The 15,726-nt window shown below is 35.1% G+C and overlaps 1 protein-coding gene across 2 annotated transcripts in view; it reads right to left on the bottom strand.

Moving 5' to 3' along the window:
• LOC124210964 (titin homolog) overlaps positions 1–15,726 on the bottom strand; it is a 42,903-nt gene that overhangs the window by 24,862 nt on the left and 2,315 nt on the right. Inside the window, exon 1 of one of the 2 annotated variants that reach the window (XM_069133895.1) lies at positions 2,497–2,545. The exons of the other annotated variant lie outside the window; for it this stretch is intronic. Within the exon in view, the coding sequence (XP_068989996.1) occupies positions 2,497–2,530 (34 nt within the window). The 5' untranslated portion in view covers positions 2,531–2,545. Of the gene's footprint in view, positions 1–2,496; positions 2,546–15,726 lie in introns of those variants that run through there. 2 annotated transcript variants of the gene reach the window in all.

The following is a 15,726-nucleotide window of genomic DNA, read 5'->3' as shown; positions in this document are numbered from 1 at the left end:
GTATCTACGATAGCGAAAAAGAGGTGATCGCGTATATACGAATACAACATATACCAATATATCGAAACAAATTTGATCGCGATTCATCGCGGTTAACAATCGTGCAAGATAATCAACCGTCGAACAATTTACGAGGCGATGTACGTGGGTGGACGCCATTTTGGAACCGGAAAGCGTTGCGAGTTTCAAGAGTTTCGTTTAATGGCGCTGCACGCAAAAAGACCGCAAGGACACGGCGTTAAAACGAAATTGTTGAATGTGAGCCGTGTAAATTGGCGGACGAGAGAATTCCCGATTCCCAGTCAATAATGGGACTCCATTGGCTGCAATGCAGAGACTCGGCTAACATTAAGCTGATGTTCGAAGCTTTGAACCTCCCTGAGCGCGTGCACCGAACCTCGTGGTCGTTCACGTGCTATTTATGAATAACTTCACGCACACACTCTATGTACCTATGTATCTATGCTTCTGACTCGTCTAGTTGCGTTTATGTGCCTGGCACGGACACACGTGACACGCGTATACCCCGTTAAACCGTTCTGCACTGTATTTATGTACGTATGTGTAACACACGTATGGTTGGGAAATGATATATAAATATACGTGTGCGTATAATGATGCATGATGGAGGGAGCGGCGGGTATTGTTATGTAACGCAAGAGACATGTGAGTTTCATCTCGAAATATAACACACAACGCATTTTCTATTTTACCCCGCGATTGGCGCCGGTCATCGCCGTCCAGCGAGTTACGAGTTTGAGATACATCTTTCACATCTCCTCAATGTTCGTTATACTTCTCGTTGTGCAATGCAAAAGAGGTTTATTAACGCAATAAGCGTTTCTTTTCAAATATCAAGCTATTATATTGTCGATAATACGGGAACTTTGATACGGCTAGTTATTTTTTTCGTACTGAGGTTAAACTACGTACATCAGTTTTTATTTGATTATATTGTGGCTAGTGAATAGACGGATATAAATGAGATATATTTGTTTCTGTGGAAGCAAAAATTTGTTTGAACGCACGCCTAACCAAACAACGAACTTGCTGAACTCAGAAAAACTTATTTTCTTGTATGCATGCACATTTGTGAAATGTTTACTACAACGGAAAACTTTCTCCAGTTCGGCGTCCCTTTTACGTCAACACTTTTCTTATAACTACACTGTTCCAGGAAATATATTACCTCTTGTGATAGTTTTCAAATATTAATAGAACCGGTTCGTCAATCTTCACTTTCTCCATTTTTTTTTTAATTAGTCGTGCTTTGCTGTTTCTATAGAATTCTTCGAAAATTTCATCTTTAAAACTGCGTTGAAATATATTCAACATCGTATGAAAATAACAGGTAAATCACAATAAATTGCAACGCTGTATATATGAATAAGTCTAATAGAGCTGGAATGATCCTTGTACGTTCAACGACTACAATATTCGTACTTACTTTATTGCTCTAAATTTAATAATGACTGTAATCTCTGAGCTGTAATAAATAATTGTTGTGTCAAGCCCGCAATTTTGTTCACGTTTTACCGTTATGGAAAAACTCGACCTATTTATATTCCCATGAGTCTATCATCCGAATTGATTACGGTGATTCAAATGTATTGTCCCTATGCAATTGTTAACGGTACCGATGAGATGCACAAACACGAACGAAAATTTTTTGACTTTATTAAATACAACCATCGAATTGTAGCTCACGAAATGTTTAGTTAATTCATATGAATGAGATTTCACCGTGTGACTCAAATTCCTGTCTAGATCCGAATGAGATGTTTCTTTGAATCATCAAAACATTTCTTTTACCAGGCTTGATAAAGTCGGTAAATTTTTTCTCTGCAGTATGTCTATACGAGTTAATTTTGACAAATGAGAAAATAGACTTGAAATTTGTGCAACATTTCGTCAACGATTGATGATCATTAAACGAAACTGTGAGTTCCATAAAACTTGAAGCGCGATTTGGTCACTGATTACCTTTTTACCAACAGTTATAAGTGAATCTGTACTTGCCCCATTTGTCGAAATTAACTCACATTGGACTCCTTACCACAGGGCGCACTTTTCAACCTCATATTTCATAATTTTTGCTGTTGTGACGACACTTTTACGACCTTATACAAGACAAACATCCGTTCAAAGCAGGTATATTATACATATATAAGTTTATGCCATAGATATAGTATACATGATGCACTGAAAAATGTGGTTGGTTAAGAGTTTGGATTAATAATTGAATTTTATGTGTTCTCGTACGAAGTATGCATAACGTTAAACTGCCGGCACAAAAACTGTTGAAACTTTGAAGGAACTTATGATATTAATTTAGAGGCGTGAAACGGCACGGTACGGCAACGAAACGTTGAATTCGTTTGATCGTTGTTCACGGATGATGAAGAGAGTAGGAGATCCTGCCCCGTTAATTATAGTTTGTTCGTTTGTTGTGTTTGTATCCAAGACTGAAATAAAATGACTTCAAGTATTTCTTACATAGACTCTCTATGCAAAGTTTTATGTACGGCATGATGGACGACTACAACTGCATGTCGACCTCCCCAATGCTGAGTAAAAACGAAGAATGCCACGTTTTTTTATTCCTTCACGTCTCGGTTAATAATGTGCACATCGTTGTCCTTTAGACTCTCCAGGTTATTTCGTTACTATTATTATTCGTTAAACACGTACGAATACGCATAACATTCATTATACATACGTAAGGTGAATTATTTCGACACTTTTTATTCTCGTTTCTTCTTACCGCTACGGATACTGAGAGAAGACAACCACCACGTTTTTTTATCGTATAACATTATACCTCGTGTGCGATAACTCGAGAGCCTTGTTTTGTAAAGACATGTGAGAATGCCGATAGGGATACAGAGAGACAGAGAGAGAGAGAAGAGAAAATGAAAACAAAAATGTGATAAAAATATTAACGGGTTAGTGTGATGAGGTTGAAATTAGTAACGTTGCTGTAACGATGAATGTTTAAGAAAAATCGTTTCTTCGCAACTTTCAGATTTTCTAAAATTTAGTAAACATTAACAAACAAAAAATACTCATATTTTGTAAAGACAACTCCTTGGAAGTTATTCTAAAATTACACAATAATGAATATCGCCCCGATGTTTCGTTACTTTAACGTTACGAACTTCAGTCTCTTGGAGAAGTGGGATTGAACCATGGGGTAGTCGGGTACACGAGATAACAACGGGATCAATAAGAACAAGAATAAAAGAGAACGAGGTTGAGGGCTGGAGAGTGTTTTCGATGAGTCGTGCGTTGGTTAGTTGCGTGGACACTGGACTACGACGCTTGTAACGCATGTAGGTACGTATGTACCTACAGCCGAGAAAATAGACCGGAGCTGCCAGGATGGACCGACTAATTAACGTAATTGAAACTGGTTTGAATCGACCTAAAGCTGTACGCGCAGGTATCGCGTAAAATACCTTCGAACAACTGGTTAAACGAGAATCTAATCCTGCGTCATCTAAGTCATCAAATTATATTCTCTTTTCCTCAATTAGCCATTGAAATGAGCAACGTTGACTAAATTTGACTTGGCAGTTTATTTCCTCATAATGAAATATTTTCTTGACCTTTTGAAGACAGTATGTACATATATGTATGTATATATATTTATTAACCGCACGTTGAGGATTACAAATTCTGCATGAAAATTATCGATGTGCTAAGAGTGAATGTCAGGATGCTGATTTTCAGATGGAACGAGCCATAAGAACAGAGACTCCAAGAATACTAATTGTAAGTTGAAATTAGTAACGTTAAGGTAAGAACACGTCAAAAGAAAAATCATTATTTTGCCGCTTCGGAATAATTGCGAAGAAGTTTAATTCGCGAAATATGAATCTCCTAATGCTCTACATATTACTATTACTTACTGTATTTCATACGGTTGGAAAACAAAGAATTTTTTTAAAAATTCATCGTTATAATATGATAAAAGGTCATGAACCGTAACCGCATCCGAGAGTTTTCGATAATATGTCATCGGACATTCACTTTAACCTGCTGGCGGCCGGGATTTTTTTTCGTTGATACATGCCTACTTTGGTGGGATAGTTCCATATAATCATCCCCCAATGTTCCCCGGATATGTTCGAATCATGGCAACACCACTGTGTTGCCGGCCGTCTAGAGGTTAATCAGTTTGGTTAGTCGTTCCATGCTTCTAAATCCAAACAAAATACTGCCGTTAAAGTTAGTCTGCAGAAATTTTATTAAAGTAACAATGAATATTTCTTAAAGTTTGCAAAGAGACCAGCCGCACTTTATAATCATAATTATTACCGCCGTAAGAGTTTCTTGAAATTATATCTAGACATCGTTGTCAAATTCGAAGTTGATTTTCAACCTAAATTACACTGGAATTTGTGAAATCAGTTCTCTAAATTCATCGGCAGAAATTTTTTTTTTTTATCACTACTTGTCGACAAATCCAATCCTAAGAATCTTACTGCATGAATATGACATTGTACGTTATAAACGCACTGGGAGGAATCGTAGAGGAAGGCTCTCCGCTTTGAATATGTTATAAGATCGAAAATCTATATCCGCGATATCGGATGTAGGTATGTTGCTACATAAATAAACACATCGCGCGCATAGAATGAACTATAGTATATTGTATGACAAGGGACGGAAGTTGCGATTACCAACTTTGGCCCGAGTCGCACACGCTAGTGTTTATAAAAATTGGTGGAGCTTTGCATGGCTGATTAGCGGGACGCGAGTGGCTAATTTTTTCTCCCTAGGGACGAAAAGTAAAGCAACCGTTGACCGCACATGCGCGGACCTATATTTGCAACACTGAGATGAAATCAGCCACTTTCGTCCCGCTAAACTGCTACGCAAAGCGCCACTTTACATTCACGTGTGATAAAAATAATGTTTCAGACTCATGGGATTGATTAGACCGTAAACGATTGCTCGGAATGAAAGATTTATTGCGTGTGTACCGCAGACAGCTGTATGATAAGCTTAGGATTATTTACGGTCAGTTAGCGATTGTAGGTATTGAGAAATAACCCAATTCTTTCAACTAATAATTCTCATCGTCAGAGATGTGTTTACGTACATGAACTATAAATATATATATATACTCTGCAGTTGACATTTACAGAATTACATTCCTACCATAATATTGATTATATATATATATATATATATATATATATATATATATATATATATATATATAATCAATATTATGGTAGGAATGTAATTCTGTAAATGTCAACTGCAGAGTCGTCGGTTAAAAAGGGGGAGAAAAAAAAACTTACCTTATACACTGTCTAATCGTGAAGGCAACAAATTATATTTTCAAAATCTCACTGTGTTATCAACGAATTCGGAACAAAATTTAAAAAAAGATATTTATACAGTTTCAAAACGTGTTTTACCAACATCTCTTCTAACTCTCTACCACTGTGCGGTAATCACCTAGCAGACCAAGATTTTAGCTTTAGATTGATTCAATTTAATTTACGAATCAATCAATTTCACAGCAGCATTAGTATTACTAGAATTATCGTCCTACGGGTCACCACATACTTTCTATTAACGTCCTCAATGCTATTATTACTCAACGAACATAATTCTAATTTTATCTTCCTAAGAAAATACTCGTAAAGAATTTCCTGTTCAAGTGAATAAAAAATTTCACCCGGAATCCCAGATGCAAAAATGTGTCAAATTATTTTTCCGGGCAATTAGATACACTGAGAAAAATTACATTTGACATAGCAACTAGAAAAATTCAGTAAAACAGGTTATCGTTAAAAAAAACTGTCTGAATTACGAAAAACGAGGTAGACGTAACCATTTTGCGCTATTGTCGATCCTTACTTGGTAATTGTAGGTTTACTATACTTTTTTATTTAAATAAGGCTTCAACGTCAATTTATTCTTGCACAAGCATTAAATTTTCGCAACAGTTACAAGAAAATATAGCAACAGCGATCGTAACGAGAAAGAATAGTAACGGATACTAGAATTTCCGGTAACAGCTAGAAAACTAATTTTCATTTTCTACCTAGAACTATATTTTTCGATTGTGGTAAAAAAATGAAAATAATCAAGGACCGAGCGGTAACCGGAACTAAAAATTTCTCGCAGTACAGTCATTCTGATATTGGATTAGGATTATTCGAGAATTATTTGACGAACAAATTTGTTCAGTAATTAATTATTTTTTTAAATATTACATTCGCTTTATTCTAATTACATGAAAACAGATAGTTATTGTCAACCATCTACACAAAGCTACGTTTGTGCACGAGGAAATTGATCGACAGTAATCTGTACTCTATACCAACACTCTCGAGCGTGAAAAACTTTCCAATCACGTGTACACAACATGAGTGCAGTGTACGAACACACAGTGATATTTATATGCAAGAAAAGTTTTCTTTATACACAGATACATGCCCTTTGCACATCGATTCGTAATACGGGTATACCTATAAGTACGTATATGTATACGTACAACAAAATAGCCAGGAGTACTTATATCCAGCAACATCACTAGTAGACGAACTATTGTAGGAACAATGTAAAGGTCTTTTTTAATCGCCTTAGGCAAATATCTCGAAAACTAGATGAGGTACAAGAAAAAAGGGGAAGGGGAAAGGCAATGCTGATATATGCGTTGCTTTATGAATTGCGCCACTTTAGAGATTTTTTGATTACTTCGTGATTTTAGGTATGGAACACGTATTTCGTCTATTACCGATTTAAAACGGATGTGAAGAAAAATCCAAATGGTGAGAAAACAAGAAAACAAGAAAAAAAGAAAAAAAAATACTAATTTTCAAAATTTTCAGAGTATGCTCGTACTTGGCCATTTTTTACCGTGACAAGGCATTAAGGGGACCCGGTGGTCTAGAAATTTCAAAAAATCGATTTTTTTTTTTCGATATTTCGAAAGTATAGTATCTTAAGAATATACTGTGAAATTTTCATGCGGAAATTCCCAATATTATAGCTTCTACAGCCCATTCCGCATTTCTTCTCCGCATTTTACCTTTACATTTGTAACCGAATACAAGATAATCCCTTCGGAATACAAACGTTCCGAAGGGATCCTCTATGGTGCCGGAATCGCGGATTAACTGTAAGTATTCAAAATTTGCTCAATTTTTGAAAATATCTGTACCTCAAACTTTAAACTCATTTATCTCGAAACGACTTTTTTCGGCACTGCGGGGGTGAAAATAAAAAAACTATTCAACCGAATGACTTGAAATTTGGATATGTTGTTCACAACATGTATGGCTATCGTCGGAACTAGAATCATAATTTTATTTAAATAATTTCCTATTGTTTACACTAAAAAACTAGTGAAAAAAACCCGATTTTACGAACTTTTTTTTTCAACGCCCGCCATTTTGTCAATTTTCAATTTTTTCGATTTGTTCTAGTTCCGACCATAACTGCACTCTTTCTGATTAAGAATGTCTTTGAATTTTTTGTTTCTGATGAGTAGAAGTCTCGAAATCACCTCCGCAGTCCGGATCCGATTTTTCGAGAGGGTCATCTTTAGCGGCATTTTTATAATAATAAATATTGTTTTTAAGAGGAAAAAAAAATTTTTTTGTATGATTAATAAACGTAGTAATAAGCTCGAAAAGTTAGAACATCGTTTTTTTTTATTTTTAATAGCAAAAAAAAAATCGTGAAAATAGGTGTCATTTTCGTGCGCTAGACCACCGGGTCCCCTTAATTCCTAAAGTTTCATACTTTTTGGCGTTTCGGGACTGTGCGAGACGCTTGATCACCTCAAAAACACGATTCGTAGTTTTTTCAAACCGTGAGGATTGACGCTTCATTTCGACGGAAAATGGTTGGGCATTTCACGTTTTGAGAATTGAGAAAAAGTTTGCAATTGTTTTTGAAAATTTTTAAAAATAGGATTTTTTTTTCTACGCTTTTGAATTCGCGAAAGTAGCGCAATCCACAAATCAACGCACATATCAGCAATACATTTCCCCTTCAAAACGCTCCAAGTTACGGATGAATTTTTGTTTCATATTTCTCCTAATTTTCGTCTAGGGCGATGAAAAAAAAAGCACCTTGTACAAATATTGCGATTATAAGGCGACGCGAAAGAAATAAAAAAAAAAGACGACAGACACTAAGTTGATTGCAGAAAACTTTTAGTTTGTAAAAATATAAAACATTGACTCGGTTGCGGTTGCGATTTATTTCCATTAATTTTCATTCGCGTCAATAATTGACCAAGAAAATTAACAGTGACATTATATATACAACACGGAAACAAATTTACCGTTGGATTTACTAAGGTACTTAAGCGTACCACTCACTTATCGACTCTGTCGCAATTATTGACCTTTGTTGATTGTATCCGTTCAATCCTTAGTTTTAAAATTACCAAAAAAATAAATTTGTATCGTTTAACCGTCTAGCAATTGATTTTCTAAACATCAAGAAATTCACAGTTTGTGCCGTCAATTTATAATTTTATCAAATAAAAGGGTCCAATAATTGGGTCTAAGCGTGTCAATAACTGGTTACACTTGCCTCACCCGTCAAAGTGATTGAAGAAGAAATGCTTTGAGTTACTACATCAACAGTCCAATTTACCACGACGAAAAGTTGTGCTCAGGATTGAAGAAGGCGCGGAAATCAATGACGGTTACAAATACCGACGACTATTCACCAATTGGTTACCCCGTGAATTTGAATTTGAATTTTAAGTTTATTTCCCGTATCTGTTGAAACACAAGGACTGTTACCAGCTCTGCAGATACACCGTATATGGGTAAGCGAACACACATATTATGCATAAATACGAAAGGAATAAATATACCCTTGTCTCCGGATCCGAAATCTACATATATACATATACATATATATATATATATACACGTACGCAACACCTTATTCAATCTCCTGGAGCTCCAGTCACTTTCTTATCTGTTAAAAGTTAACTACCGTCCCGCAATGCAAAGCGGCGTTTGGCCCATCCGAGCTTCGAAATAACGGGAAGCGTGAAACGACCGGCATGCGGCAGGCCGGTTTTTTGTGATACCGCTCAACCTAAAACCTTATCATAATTGTGATAAACTTTATTGAGATAAAATGCCACGTGAAATCCATAAGCCCTGTGGGCAGGTATTATATATAAGTCGTCTATATATGTCATATATTACGTATGATAGAGAGTTGAATTTGAAAAAAATATAATATCTTTAATTTATGTAATATAGCTGAAATCAATCCGCCTACAAGCAGCATGGCTTTTAAGGTGTGTCAGCCGTGAAATCGGGAATAAATTTATCACGTATAATAGATATACGCGTGTCTATAATTTTTCAACTTAAAACGTATCTGCTCTTTATTAAAGTTTATTTTCCTGGAGCTAACATAATATACGTACAATTTTAGTTTATTCTAGAATTCTCGGCTTCCTAGCTAAAATCATTTCTGTGCTGCATCTATAATTATATGAGGCAACGAGCCCGGATGACGATTTTCAACCGAATTACCGTATGCGATTTACACACGAAAAGAATGATAAACTGCTGCGTAATAAATCGAAAATGCGTGATTAAACAAATTTTCCTAAGACGTCGGTATTGGTCATTTATAATTTACTCTTGCTAGATGAAGAAGAAGGTTTGAGTACGATCAGTTGGGTAGCACCGTCACTAAATCATTGAAAATGGAACGCATTACAATTCAAACATATTAAAACTAACGAGTATACCTTTGCATGTGCAAACCTTTAGATTAAGTTATCAACCAAATAATCCAAAAGATAGAATATAAAAATTCTGATTTTAACACAGGATCTATCTAATAGAACTGCAGAAAAAAATTTTGAAAAGCAGGTATTATTGTGAGTTTCATAAGGAAACGAAGATACACGGATGCAGGTGAGTTGAATATAAACGGTTGTTCAGTAACTTCAATACCAGGTGATTGCACATATATCCGTAAGCTGTACGATGATTTTTCAAAAAATGCTAGAAAAGAAATACCAAATTATAAACGAGAGGTTAGAGATCGATTTTTCGTTTCAAATCGCTACAAAATTGCGAAAAATATAGTCAACGCGTTCAATTACACTTTGCCATGACTTGTTGGATTTAGAAGATTATTTTCAACATTTCTACCCAGAGACGCTTTGTTTTATCACGAACTTTTCTCAGCCAATTTCCTATCAATTCCCAAAACTTTGCAAAGATTTGATTACCTAGCAAAAGAAAGAATTGTAAATAGGATTTGTTGTTCTATTTGACGGACGTTCGACATCCCCTTAATTTGATAAATACCAAGTGTGCAACTGCCGTAAAATCAAATTAATAAAAAGTATTCATTATCAGCTCATCAACCTTGTTAATGCACGTTTCGTTGGATACTGCAAGAAACTATGCGATGTCAGTGTTGGATAGCTTAACCTTTTGCGTCATGGTGGTAAGTATTCTGACCACCTGTTTTAAATCCAGTTTTTTGTACATTTAGAGAACACAAGATATTTTTTTGCGGTTTTTGCCAACTCTGATGGTAGTACAGTAACAGGTTTTCAATACTCGAGAGTAATTATTGCGATATAATGTAAATTATTATTGTCAGAAGCAAATTGGTTGAAAAAATCGTGAAAATTAAAGGAATAATTGAAGGAAGAATTTTGGAAATCTGATTTCAAATTCGCAATCAGCGTCCCCAAAAACCATGGAATACTATCTTGTTGTAAAAGTTGGCCGAGCACAATAATGCATGACTCTAACGGTTAACGCGAGATACGCACGGTACAAAAGAGGTAATATTATAAATTATTAACGAAGAGGTACTTATCATTCATCAAAACGTATTACGGAGAGCGGGACTAATTTTTTTTTTTTAGCGACCTAGAATCGCAGCTTGTAACAATAATTTTCCTAACTCGCATTACGTGGAAAAAAAACCGGATCCATAAGCTTGTCAACAATTTATTAATTGTATTAAATTCAGCGCATTACCGGCTCCGGTTAAGTGAGGGTGACCGGCGATCAATAATACTCCGTTAGTAAACGCAGGCCGAAAATCCAGAGTATAGTAGTAGATCGAATCTGTTCTTTCTGATTTATCCAACAATTCGTGCTGATTGATCATAATTTATACGGTTTATTTATCGTATTCCTAGCTTATTTCGAGTTAAAATTTTTCACCATAATGTCACTGTAGAGGATTATATTTTCTAGAAAGTCATTGGAAATGATTCATTCTGCTTTCATTAACAAATTCGATATTGCCATTTGTTGGACGTAATTAATATCAGTGCAATGTCAAAAAAAAAAAAGTGTTTCATTGAACTTGAAGAAAAAAATCATCCGAATAAAATGAACCATCGTAGAGTAAAGTCAAACGAATTTAATAGATTTTTTAACATTTTCAAGAGATTGAGAACGAAACATCAGTATCTGTAACCTTTTTTTTATGTTTCCAATATTTTTCATTCTCGTATTCTTCTCTCGTAAAAAACACAATAAATTGAGACATTATCATTTTTTGGCCAACCAACCTGCTAAGAAAATCCAGTACAGCGTTAAATGACATCATTTTCATACATTTTTTTAACGTCAATTTTCTTTATTCTGTAATTAAAGATAAATCTGTTTCCATCATTTTTCTACCTCTTGTTTGATTTCAATAAAATCTTCTCGTACTAGAATTAAAAAGTGAATTCAAGGTTTAAGCATATATTTAACATCACCGCATGGATTTTCATCAAGTTTGAATGAACGGGTTTTTTTTTATATTATAAGAAAGATTATACGTGGTGTTATTATGGTTCAAATATACTCCTTCCAACGATGGTAATAGATTCCCTAGGAGCGAGAAAGTTTAAAAGAAAAATTCAACGCTAATCAAGCGAATTTATACATTAATTACATCAGTGAAGGAAACGATGAAACAAGAACACTGTATGGAATGAAAACATGCAGCTGACCGTATATTATTCCATAAAGCGTGCATCCTCGGATTACAACATTTTCCGAATCGATCTCGGTACGATAAATTTGATAAAGTGATGTACGAACGAACGAATTTTAATAATTTTAACAAGGATTAATTAATAATCGATGAAAAATGTGAAAATCTCGTTGTGTGCTGAAAGTTGTAAAATGAGAATAAAAATAAACACATAATGAGAATAAAGATAAAATGGTTACCGTTCATTCGCGCATATCTTTTGTCGTTTCAAATTGATGCGGGAAATAAATGGCTTTCTGTTATACAATTAGTGGAACGTGACACGCAAATCCAGTGTTGGATTTTTTTTTTTTTTTCGTATTCTTTCCGTTAGTATGTAAATTTATTTCCGATATGACGTTACTTTCCGTGTTACGTAGGATACGACTAAACCGATTAGACGAACTACATATTACACCTTGCACACTGATTTCCATACTGCAGTTAAAGAGGTTCAACGAACGCTTTCCAGGTTCAATGATTACGTACAATACGAATATTTAAAGATGTAACATATAGTAGAGACACAGCTCGTACGAAGTATAATACATGACAAATGACAAAGAGAAATAATAAGGAAAGGGGAGAAGAAGAATTAGGTAGCGTAGATATATGTGTGTACATATATATATATATATATATATATATATATATATATATATATATAAGAAATTTACTAGGAGCCGGGATAATTATTACAAATTACATAATATACCGCCTAAACGAACCTGATCATAATGCTGCAGTTACATAAGCTGCGGAGGGATTTCATCTTGATCTTTGGGCTCCAGTGTATTACGACGATCCGTGTAGTTTGTTTTTTCAACGTCTAACGTTACTACACATAACGTGTAGTAGCCGTGCGCGTGAAAGAAACCAGCGATCTCTGCCCGTTCGCATAAGAGAAGTGTCATGATATATGTACAGGGGATAAACATAATAATTTTATGCATACGATGTATCAATGCATAACACGTTTCAATTATTATCCGTATAAGCATAATTCGCAACAGGGTGAATCGACGAAACGTTATTATTACGCGTTATATCTATAATATATACAAGGGTGGTCCTTGATAGGCTTGTTTTCCAATTTTTATGCTTCTAGGGGCTTAAACTATCTTGGAGTGGATATAAAAAGTTAAATTTTCGGAGAATTTTTTTGATCAATTTAAAAGCGTTTAAGGGAGCTTTCCAGTGTGAAATTTTCAAAAAATCGATTTTTTTTTTTTTTTTTTGCTTCATCGAATAGTATACACTCTTCCGAATATTTCCTGAAATTTTCATGCCGAAATTCAGATTATTTCGGTTACTGTAAAGCATTTCTTGGAAGAAGGCAACGGAGCGCTACAGCTGCCCGTGCGACCGTTATTTCTATTGTCTCGTTCCTACCTGCACGTACATGAACTTGGCTCGCCAATTGTCGAAAATGTGAATTCGGACTATTGCATAATTTGCCGTTAATTAGCCGTAAATTAGTCGCGCGACTTATTTTTTTGTCGCACTCAATTTTCAAAAAAAAAGCGGATGGCGTGCTAAATTCTTGAAAATCAATCAATCACTGTGTGTGGCAACTAGCCCCAAAGCACGTATTCTGCGGCAAGCAGATAGTAGAAATCGCTACGCAGAGTGCTGTGTGCACCTTCAATGAAGGTTACCACCTAATTTTAAAAATTTTGGAGACGATGGGATGCATGATAGGGCCGAGCGCCGCAGATTTCGCCCCTAAGTACAAGAATGCGCGCATCACCCAAGCAAACCGCCGGGCGTCCCTGGATAGCAAAGAGGCGAAATCCATTGAGCACGATCTTTTCGAAGAAGCAGAGGGGATATTGTATGGACCTGGCATCGCTGATTGACCGTAAGTAAACGATTTACCTAAAATTTCCTCACTTGAAACTTTGAACGCGTTTTTCTCGAAACAGCATTTTTCAAAACGGTGTCCAACTTGGAGGGCAGAGTTTTAAAGCTATCGAGTTAAATTTTTTACACAATATACTTAACGTCATTGTTTATCGTGGTATGGAAGCTTTTTTTTTTTTTGACATCTTCCTATTTTTTTGTAAAAAAAACTGCCAAAAAAAATGCTAAAATCGATACGTTTTGTTCAAACCGGCGCCATTTTTGCAAAAAAAAAAAAAAAAAAAAAAAAAAAAAAGGAAAAAAGCCTCCATAGCACGAAAGCCAATTATATACCGATCAATAATCTTTTTGTGTTTTTTGTTTCAGATCAAAATTGTGACCCCCAACGTGGACACCACATCCAAGTGCATTTTCTGCAACAATTGTTTCATCATTTTTATAGATATTGATTAATAAATAAATCGATCTTTAAAAAATTGTTTTGTATTCTTCAATACCCAATTAATATACAAAAAAAAAACCAGACCGATTAGATTATTTTTTCTTTAAAAAAAAAAATCGCGAAAAACAACGATTTTTCGGGCTGTCACACTGGAAAGCTCCCTTAAGCCCCCGGGAGCATAAAAATTCAAAAACGACCCTAATAAGAGCTACCCTGATATATGATACCCTGTGTATACATGTATAGATACACACACGCACACACAATTCGATATACTTATGCATGCATCCATCCTAAAGATATTTCGTTTAAATTTTTACATCGCTGCTAATAATTATCGCTTTAATTCGATTCTGCAACCATTCGATTAACCCCGATTCGTATGCCTTACACGCATGGTTTTTCCAGTTGATTACGATACGAAAGAGATTCGTTGTCGCCAACACTGGTAACCTAATTATTCCTGAACCCAACCCATCGATCAGATAATCATTACCTACGATAAGACTGCGGTTCGGCAATGATTCTGTAATAATAAATTATACGCGATATATTGCATGCAATATCGTGCGATCAGGACGCAACACAGAAACCCATACATACATAAAAGAAACATACATAATACGCATGTATTTATTTTTAGATTCATCAGCGTGTTCGCATAATTGGCTGATCCATAAATACATATATGATGTGCATATGTGTTACGGTTACGGCACGTGACCAGTGTACTTGCATATATATATACCCGTGCCTTTGATCCGTATATTTTACATACATTTCAAGCATTTCAGTCAATATTTATAGCGGCAATAAAATGTCCATGTATTCAGGACCGAAGCGGTGTAAAAAATTTATTACAAAATTATAATTACATTATTTTTCTAAGTTGCAATGACGATATACTCAAGACTAATTATTGTGTTAATGAAAAAATGTATACTTTTACTCTCTTTTTGAGTCTACCAAAACTAAAATGCAATTTATCCACTGATTATTCTACGGTTAAATTCAATTCAAATGTTACCTTTTACTTGTAAATTACAAAAGTCACCCTCAGGAGATAAAAAACAAAGCAAATAATGTTACGTTTTATTGACACTTGATTCTCTTGTACGTTACCTTTGAGAATAAAAATTGACCCCTAAATCACTTTTACTAACTCGAGTAGAAAGACCAGGTGTTAGGCGGTTGATGCTTCGTATGTGCGGTTCGTTTTGTCACTTACTATCCATGCGCTAAACTAACAAGTTTCAGTGTTTTTTGTACAGCATTCGACATCACGCTCGGAGAAATGAATAAATATCTTACATATTGAATAACTCCTTCGTTTAAATACAGATAAATTTTTGCGTGCGGCAATTGAAAAAGTACAACTAAAAATTGTGAATCTTTTAATTAAAAGTGACTAA

Source organism: Neodiprion pinetum, chromosome 1 (genome assembly GCF_021155775.2).
Source record: "Neodiprion pinetum isolate iyNeoPine1 chromosome 1, iyNeoPine1.2, whole genome shotgun sequence".
Lineage (NCBI taxonomy): Eukaryota > Metazoa > Arthropoda > Insecta > Hymenoptera > Diprionidae > Neodiprion > Neodiprion pinetum.
Note: the sequence above shows the minus strand (reverse complement) of the source record. Positions and strands in the feature narration are given on the sequence as shown.